This window comes from Halyomorpha halys, unplaced genomic scaffold, assembly GCF_000696795.3.
Source record: "Halyomorpha halys isolate HHAL.00 unplaced genomic scaffold, Hhal_1.1 Scaffold59.1, whole genome shotgun sequence".
Lineage (NCBI taxonomy): Eukaryota > Metazoa > Arthropoda > Insecta > Hemiptera > Pentatomidae > Halyomorpha > Halyomorpha halys.
Genome location: NW_027109400.1, coordinates 691,501 through 701,721, shown reverse-complemented (window position 1 = coordinate 701,721; position 10,221 = coordinate 691,501). Strand labels below are relative to the sequence as shown.

The window sequence follows — 10,221 nt, the reverse complement described above, 5'->3', positions numbered from 1 at the left end:
TTTATATGTATGTATATAAAAATTTATAAAAACAAAAAAACTAAAACTCGGTCACAAATTCAACCATTCACTCAATCAATACTTTAGTAATTTATTTTGTAATACTAAATTATATAGAATTAACACCTAGGATATGCATATGCAGAGTGTGCTTTAAATGCCTGCGCCTCAAGAAAGTGATGGTAAACCTCAAATGCGACAGTTATGTCCACTTTCGAACTGGGAAGAAGTGAATTTAAATTTTGTATTTTGTTAGAATTGTTACATTTTTGTTTATCTTTTATATTTTGTGATCACTAAATCGGCCAGGTGGGTCTTGTATAGTTATTATAACTGTTTTATTTTAGTTTAACAATTGGTAATATGGGGTTAAGTTTCGTGCAAAACACCTATATTTACAAATTTATAATTATTGAATAATTAAAAAAAAAATTATAATAGTTAACCAAAAATAAGAAATATTTCTAGAATTAGTAAAACAGATAACTGGCTATAATGAAAAATAAAATAAATAATAATGATAATATTATATAGTAATAATATGATAATTGATAAATAATATATATAGTAAATAAATGATAATAGATTAATGCTGAGTTTATAGTAGAATGTCTACATAAATTTGAGCTTCAATCTTCGAGATGAGGTTGGATTTCATACTAGTACAAGAGCCCAACAGGAGAAAAAAGGAAAATTCAATGGAAAATTCATTACTTTAATGAAAACTATGTATAATTAATAGTCAAAATTAATGAGTCTGAAAAATAATTTTTCATTCGGAGCTCTGTATCTTAAAAACTACCAAGAACACAAGAAAACCTAAGAGAACTTCATTTAAAGAAGAGTGAATTTTCTAAAATATGAGCCCTAATTGAGTTACATACGTTAAATAGTTTTCGAGATATAGCTTTTTAAAAAGCAACATTTCATAAAATTGTTGTATGGGACGTACTGAAAGATCAGTAGTTAGTGAATTTATTTTTAAAAATTAATATCTCAAAAACCATTTGACGTTCAGATGTCTATTAGCACTCAAATTAAAGATAGTTTAATGAGCTATAAAGTAGTTACTGATGTTTATCTTCGTAGGAGTAATAGCTCACATAAAATTTGCTAAAATAAATTGATTTATAGTTGTTCGGACAAATTTTCATTTGCCAAAGTCAAATTCATATGTAAATATCATAAAAACTACTACCTCTACGAAGATAAGTGTCATAAACTACTTTATAATAAGTTAAATTTTCTTTATTCTGAGGGTTGGCAGACATATGTGCGTCTTATGGATCTAGAGATAATTTTTTTCAAATATTCAACATTTTATACGAACAACTAGAAATTAACATTTTGTGGGTTTATTTTGTCAAATATCATAAAAACTACTACTCCTACACACATAAAGATAATTAACTATTTTGTAGTAAATTTAACTAGCTTTAATTTCAGCGCAGGCAGACATCTGTACGTCCAATGGTTTCTGAAATGAAGTTTTTCCTAAATCAAACTTATTGTCCGAACAACTATAAATCAATTTATTTTAGGAAATATCATGAAAACTACTATTCCTACGAAGGTAAACATCGGAAACTACTTTATAGCTCATTAAAATAGTTTTAATTTGAGTGCTAATAGACATCTGTACGTCACATAGTTCCTGAAATATAGATTTCTCAACATAAATTAACTAACTACTTATCTTTCAGTAGATTTTTAAGACATTTTGCTTTTTAAAAAGTTATATCTCGAGAAATAGTGGACGTTAATATCTCTTTTAGTGCTAATATTTCAGCAAATTTACTCTTCTTTAAATAATGTTCTCTCAGATTTTCTAGTGTTATTGGTAGTTTTTAAGATATAGAGCTCTGAATGAAAAATTAATGTTTTTTTAAGGTTTTGAAACAGCCTCCATCTTTTATTCCCCCTACCTATACTTGGCAGACTCACCAATATTTACTAGTAATTATACATAGTTTTCATTAAAGTAATCAAAAATTGGGTTGAGATAATTTCCTTTTTTTCTTCCCGGCTCTTGTACGTTACGTTGTTAATGGTTTTATCAAATGATTCCAATTGTATTTCGGGGTACAATTAACTATTTCTTATATCTTATCTGCGATTTTTAGAACTATGTTTTGGAATAATTGATTTTTTTTTCTTTTTGTATGAAATTTGACCTTAATATTGTTGTATTGATGAGAATGGTTGTATAATACAGATTTTCCATTGACGAGATGGTTGATCATTGACAGAGTCCTGCCAAGATTTACTGTTATGGTGATTTCGGGAATGCCGACGATCAAGATAAACTCTAAGGGGTCTTACTTCTTCACTAGATGAACGTTTTTTGTTCAAACCGGACTTAATGTTCCCGAGAGAGAAAAAAAAACTGTTCGACTTCATAGGTGAAACGTAGATATCGATAAATTTTAGTATTAACTAAACTCATGGGAGCAAAGATGATAATGTAGTTATAAATTGTTAAAGTTATGATCAGTAGTTTTCGCGGTTAGAGGTTATAAACTGGCATTGGTCTATCCTTTTATATATTATATTAACTTAAAGATAAGTCTTACAACTGGTAGGTAATACAGTTGTTAATACAAGATATCAACTTCCATTGGGGAGTTATTTTCGGAGAGATCAAATATTGAAGCAATGAAATTGTAGGATCCAACACGGTCACATCTGTAATATTAAGAATGGAAGAGTGTGAAGACAAGAGAAGGAAGGGAGTTGAAGAGCCATTATTTAATTAGAAAATTAGTTACGGCCATCATATAGCAATTGTGCCCTAATTAGTTTTCACAAAGTGGGCGTCTCAATTAGGATTGAGGGGGGCTTCACCTAACTGACGTCACGTGTGCCGCGTTAATTGTGGCAATAACAGCCCGTCCACTTCACTATATAGTAGGGCGGTTGTCGGCGTCTGGACCGGATGTTCTGCTCAGCAGGTGCACCTATTCCACACCGTCAGTCAGAATGACAATCTTTAAAAAGCCAGACTGACATCAATCACCAAGATCCCTACACTATCAGCCTGACTCCTGTAAATCCAATAAATGGCGTATTGACCTGTAAGGATCTTTTGCATTGTGCCTTTCGATACATATTCGATACTAGGGTGAAGAGAAACGCTTGAACGATGTCTCCTCTCCGCTTTCTCAATATTCTCTCCACTTCAAATTTCGAATGATGTTTTCAAAATTGTGTCGGTTATCCATCAGTATTACTTCTACACAATCTGAACGTCCATCTGGTAAGCAGAAGTTGATATATTCATAGCCGGCGAGAATGTACACCCACCAAGACCCACAGAGAGGCAAAATTGACTAAGAAACCATTTTCATTTTCACAATTAATCATTTTAAAAATGAGGTTTAACTTTGATATTTGCGGTGTTTTTTTTTTTTATTAAAACAATAATCAATCTTACATAAATTCATCAAACACTTCTTACCCCTCCGGTATTGGAGGTGTGGATTTTTTTTAATTGGCCTAGGGCGCAGATTTTCTAAACTTACTAAGGGCGCTGAAGGCCTTACTATGGATATTGGTATATGGAATACTTGGCCCAAAAAATGAGGAATCTCCTGAATAATATTTCTGGGCTGCATAATTAAGAATTCCTTAGAATAGTTAAATAGAACAAAAGTGACCTAAAACGTTCGAGAGCATTAATTTAAAGCTTGAGGTATGAAATTTGACTTGATTGGTTGGATGAAAGTGTGTGTATTTATCTGCTTATTTATCAAAGAAAAAATCGAGTTACAAAATCTGTTTCATTCCAAGTTTTGAAGTAACTTTACTAAAAAGTAAAAACTGAAATGAGAAATTTCCACCGCAAAACCAGACTGAATATAACGAAAGGGGCAGGAGGCGATATGGGATCCCAAGGAAAAAACAGTAATAATGAGTCTTATTCTAGAGAGATTTTTTTATAGTTACCCAAGACAGTAGAAGTTCCACGTTAATAATGAATAATTATTAATGTATTGTATGCGATGATCTAATAGTATTTTCTGCCATCATTTTTCTTCCAATTTCTCACAAATAGAAATAAAATAGATTAGGCAGTAAATAACATCAAGTGTTGAATCGGAATTCAATGAAAGTATTAATTTTTTCTCAGTGGGTATAGAAGGAGTAATGAAGGCTTATCTGTGGACGTAGATGGTTGTTCTTTAGGGACTCTGATTTAAAATCTGAAAGTGAGGAGCCTCCGTGATATTGTTGACACAAAAATAATTTAACAAACTCGGCCTCCAAGATCCACCTTTTAGTGCCTCACGTATTTACAACTGCGAAATTACATATTCTTGCGACAAGTATATTTCGCAGTATGTCATAAAATAAATTAGGCGAATATACAAGGTGGTAATTGTAGTAAATACTGTTTAAACTGAGATTATGTAGTCTTCTTCTTAATTATCCTTATCAAGAATCGCTATATAAGCCAAGTGATGAGATAAAGGTTATATTCATTGATAAGTTGTTGTTGGTTGATAATTTACGCGTCAAAAATTACACAATCCTTTAACTCCTGTCAGTACCTGTTTAACACCCTTATTAAAGGAATTTAAAAAAAAAAGCTATAAGGAAGAGTTCCATCGGATGCAAAAAAGAATTACTCGTACATAATTTAAAGTGAATATCAATTGTCCCTTAATAGAAAATGTTTTATAAAATTTTATGTTATTACTTTTTTAAGTGATTGCTTTCAAATTCAGAAGTAGAAGTATTGAGAAAAATAGTTAGTTTATCAAGTAATATGTCCCAGTTACATTGTATCATTATATCACATAGAATATTAAACAAACACATGGGATAAGTATAAATGTATAATATACACATTATTGATAAATATACATATTTTTAAAGCTTGCAGTCTAGATATGCTCTAATTTTAAATTGATCTATGAAACAATTCCAATAAACAATTTATATAAAAGCTAATTCGTCGAGTCAATATATACGAAAATTTTATTGTATGTTACATTAATGAAATATATAGTACAAATTATTTAAGTCTCGGTTATTCTTTTCCACGGCTTCCTTTTCTATTTCAATCACAATTATTATTAACAATAATAGTTGTGATTCTCATTGACTTCTCAATTGATTTTTTTCTTTTACATATTTTTTGCATTTAATGTTTTTATTATTGTATATAGGTGCGAATGTGTATTTATTTTTTTCACGAAAAGGCCTTGAAGATCACGCGTATATCATAATTCTAATGCTTCTTTTTCGTCTGCTTCCTCTTCTCCTATGTGTTCCTCATGAACTCTGCATGTCTACGTTTTCTCCCCTCGACCATGCAAGACTTTCTGGAGGGCTTCTTTCCCACGAGAATCTTCATTCCCTTGAGAGCCCACTCGTTCCATATCATCACTAACTTGCTTGAAATATCCTGTCGAATTTTTGTGACAGTGGATTCGTTGGAAAATTCTATGGTTAAGTCTTTCAGGTTTCATCCTCATCATAGAACCTCAGCCTTCCCATCCTAACGTCAGTCTCTAGATCTGTTGTTTCCCTATAGATTTCTTGATTCGAACTGAACCATTCCTTCAGATGTTCTCTTAGGTCCCTAGGTCCTTCTGAGAATTCCTCTCTCTATTTTCAGAAGCCCTTCTAGGTTGGTAAAACACGAGGTTTCCGTTTCATAGAGAATCACTGGTTTGATGACCGTGTTACAATGTCTTATCTTAGCTTTAATAGATATGCTCTTCTTGGTATAAAAATTACTGGTGGCGAAGTTTAATTTCTCTGTTTTGGCGACCTTTTCCTTAAACACTGCTCTCTCCGACCCATCGCTGCATATGATTTCTCCAAGGTACTTAAATCTCTGAGTCACGTGGTCATCAGTTCCGTCTTCTCAAAAAGATATCTGTAAGCCTGTTTTCCTCAGTGTTTATTTGGGAAATTGCCTCTTTTTCTGTTTCCGCTAAAATGGCAATGGCGTATTTAATTTTGACGTTATTGTTCTTAGTCCCTAGGATTGCACCTGAATTACTGATTTTCCATAACTCCTTCATGATCTTCTCCAGTACCATGTTAAACAGCACTGGAGACAGCCTGCCTCCCTGTCTGAATCCTGTTCTGATCTGAAATGTTTCTCTGATGCTACCTTGGAATTTAACTTTAGATTCAGTCCCTGTCATCGTTAGCCCTATTAATTTTCTGGTCAACCCCGTATTCTTTTATATCAATATGCCTTTTTATAGTTGACGAAAGAAATAAAAAGGTTCTTTTTTTACTTTTAGTCCTGTGGTGTTTGATCAACAGCTTAAGGCTCAAAATTTGTTCCTGACATGATCTATTTTTTCTAAAACCATCTTGGTATTTCCCGATTTTAGGGCCTACTTGTGGGTATAATCTGTTTTGTAAAGCTTCCGAGAAGATCTTGTAGGTGTCTGGTGTTAGAGAGATTCCCCTGTAATTATTCACATCATCTTTATCCCCCTTTTTATGTAGTGGGTGCATCAAGTCTGTTTTCCATTCTTGGGGAATCTTTTCCTCGCTCCAGACATCTATCATCAGTTCCATGACTTTCTGAAGTCATCCCAAGTCAACTTTTACATCTCTTTAAGCATCTGGATTTCTCTATAAGACTCACTGGAAATGGCTACGTGATCTGACTGAAATTCCCCAAGGTGGTTGTTCGAGGAGACCCATGTCTTTTTCTTGTTGGCTTTCGCCTTGAAATAGGCCTTGAACTGAACGAAATCCACTCTTTAAGGTGTTGAATATAACTACTTATTATGCCTTAGATATTTTTTGGTAATTCTCAGATAAATTAATCTGAAGACTGTTTACAGCAAATCTCCCAAAACTTTAAGAGTATTCTTTGTTACTGTCAATAAATATATAATTCTCATAATTGTTTTAGTGATAAAAGCAGCCGGTGAAGCCAACGAGGAACTTCCTCCGGTGTTCAAGAGCATTGGCACGACAATAAAGACAACGGAACATGAGACTGTTCTCTTGCCCTGCTACGTCGACAATCTCGGTACCAACATTCACTATACTTATAAGAAATAATATTCTTTACTTTCTTTTTAACATTGTATCATCTTGCAGGTGAATACAAGGTCAAATGGTGGAAGGACGGGATACTACTGGCAGAGAGCGGCCACAAGACGGTGCAATCTCCAAACGTGGAAGTCTTCGAGAACCACACCCTGAGGGTCTCTCATGTTGGGGACAGTGACTCCGGGCAATACGTATGTCAGGTGGTGAGACCGCCGCCCTGGGGGCCTATTTACCAGCACCATGCTATCCAGGTCCTATGTGAGTACTTTCAAATCTAGGATATGGCCTGACAAATATTTTTTTGTTTAAGGAACTTATAAATAAGTGCTACGTAAATTTTTGACACTATAAACAGCTATTTTTTAAAAGACTTTTAAGACTTTTAAATAACCGATCATAACACAAAAAAAGCAATCCTTCCCGGTCGGACCCTCCCCACTAAGACCCCTTGGGAGCGACGGATTTTTATATCACTTTTGAAATATTTGCTTAACACGGGAAGAGGAGACTTTAAGATAGTTAAATCGAGTAATATTTAAAAAGTGCCTGAAATTGAAAAATAGTGTGAACGTTGTAATTATCCCATACCGTTGAAAATCGGAATATGAGTTTTTTGGTTCCTCTTAAGGTATAGTATCTGCTCCCACAATATGACCAATTATTTATGGGATATTCTGTATACAGTAAATAATTTTTATAAAATTTAAGAACCGTGTTCACGTATCGTTTATTAGTAGATGGTTGATACGTTTGCCGGTGAATCGTTTTAGTGATGTCAAATCGTAGTCTCCTGTTTTTTATATAAATGGGTTGCGGGTATGGGAGTAAGATAGAAAAAGTTTTGTTTCACCAAGTATATAAACTTTTAATATTCGAGAGCTGAATATCTGATAGTGTATTTGAAATTCAGTTGTACTAAGGATTGATTACTATTCTCAAATATATGTGTATGACTCCCTTTTTCATATAGTTAAAGTTACATGTGTGGCTTCAGACAAAAGCGGATTAAATGCCTGAAAAAGGATGAATGAGAAAAGAACTCATCAGTGCCATTATATCAAAATGATCTCTTTCTTATCCTAAAGGAAGTCTATAGGCATAGACATTAATCTTTATTTTCTTGATTCAATTAATAGATTTTTATAAAAATGTATTTCAGTTCCACCGAAAGTTAGGGTGCTACCAGAGACAGAAACTGTGGATGTCGAACTACATCAGGAGATCACGCTTACCTGCATAGTCACGGGAGTACCAGCTCCAAATATTACTTGGACCTTCAAGGTAGATTAAAGAATTATAATATTACGAACAAACACTAAGCCATTATTTGATGCTTCCATTCCAACTGATTAGTGAAATAATTGAAAAACAATAGTTTTCCTATATTTGATGTTTCTCTGATTCTTGAGAAAGTATTAAACCAAACGACAGATATTCCAAATAATTGTTCAGGAATAAGTTATAAACATTTTTGTATGATGTAGGTCATAAGTAAATTTAACACAAAACCGCATTATTATTTTCTTAAATAGGTTTCGGCGTATCGTGTAGATTTTAATATAGGTGAGGGCCTCATTTTCTATCATTATAATTTATCCTACTAAGCCAAATATTTAAATCATGAACGAACTTCCTTAATATTACTAAAATATTTATTTAATTTTCTTTGAAAGTTTAGTTTAGTTATCTGCAATTGATTTTGACATATTCAGCAAGACTTGTGAGTTATGCTGATGCATGCTTCTGTTGTCTTCGCGTGACTAATAATGTTTAAAACGTTAATAACTCCCATTACTTTAAGTATGATCAATAACCTTTCCATATAATTCATGAATCATTTCTAGTTAAATTGCAGTACGTTTAGTGGCCAATTTAAGGATGTCCTAACATAAAAGGAAAAAAGATTATTGAATAATCATAAATCTTTGAATACAAATTATCATGATTAATTATCATTTATATACGTAAATGATTACTACATAAGTGTGTGCCGGTACAACCCATGAAATGTCAGGGTTTGTAGTTTTGCAAGGAAGTACTGTTACTAGGCCAACGGTTGTGCAAGAAGGTGATTTGATTAGAATCACTCTCGACCCCTGATTTTTCCCTAATTAAGGGTACCCACTTTTTGGTTATTACCTATTATTTGGTTTTTTTTTTTACTTCCTTGTCGGTGAGGATACATACGTAAATAAAAAATAAAATTAACTAGTTGTACACTAAAGTAGCAGTTCTGAAACATTCTTTGCACCTAAAAGCCAGTATGGAGCAGGACCCATCTATGCATTCGAAAATTATACAATAGTACTTCATTCTGTACAACCAGTCCCCTCTTCCCTTTCTTCACAGTCTGGGAGATCCACTGCTCTAGCCGAACAGGTTGCGTCTTTCAGAATGAAGAAGTTCCGTTTTTCTTCCGAATCTCACGACTCTATGGTCTAATGATAGTTATCTGCTTACAAAAATACTCGAATTAATGCATAAATATTCCGATAGTAACCTTTTACAACTCACAGGGAGAAGAGATACCATTGCTGAGCATGAGGAACGACCTGAGGTTCACGGCCAGTTCGTCCAAGATGAGCGGGGAATACGCCTGCATTGCCACTAACGGCGTAGGAGACCTGGCCTCTGCTTCCATTGTCGTCAGAGTCATATGTAAATATTTTATTTTATATAACATCCTTTTTTTTAATTATATCATTAGTCTATGAAGTTAGCTAGTGTTGGGACACATGAAATGTTATAAATTCCTATATAGTATGCCTGCTAGGGATGGTTGAGCACGAGAAAAGTGAGTACCAACAACCATGCCTAGATTTTGTAACATGAGACACTAAATAAATGAAAGCTGTACTATTGTCGCAAACACAAAACCATGTTAGACAACTTCACCACTCGTTTGTTTCTCTAGGGAACAGTGCGGGAAAAAACTACCACAGCTACCAGCAACATGAATTCTTACAGTATATTAACTAAAACAACGACCACAATTTTCATACACAACAACCTCCAGAGCTTGCACTAATTGCAGTATGAATTGGGGTTGCATCTTTAAGTCATACTACTCTTGTAATGAGAACATATTAACTATAGCTTTTTAGATATATGTATATATAGTTGACCGTAAAAATTGATATATAGGAAGATAATCAGGGTTGCGGTCAAAGGAGAAACAAAAATAGTTGT

General features: G+C 33.4%; 1 protein-coding gene across 1 annotated transcript in view; it reads left to right on the top strand.

The window, feature by feature from the left end:
* Positions 1-10,221, top strand: part of LOC106692536 (neurotrimin) — a 24,290-nt gene that overhangs the window by 1,603 nt on the left and 12,466 nt on the right. The window contains exons 2-6 of the mRNA XM_067047598.1: positions 2,990-3,074; positions 6,890-7,009; positions 7,081-7,290; positions 8,192-8,313; positions 9,549-9,690. Of these exons, the coding sequence (XP_066903699.1) occupies positions 2,990-3,074; positions 6,890-7,009; positions 7,081-7,290; positions 8,192-8,313; positions 9,549-9,690 (679 nt within the window). The remainder of the gene's footprint in view (positions 1-2,989; positions 3,075-6,889; positions 7,010-7,080; positions 7,291-8,191; positions 8,314-9,548; positions 9,691-10,221) is intronic.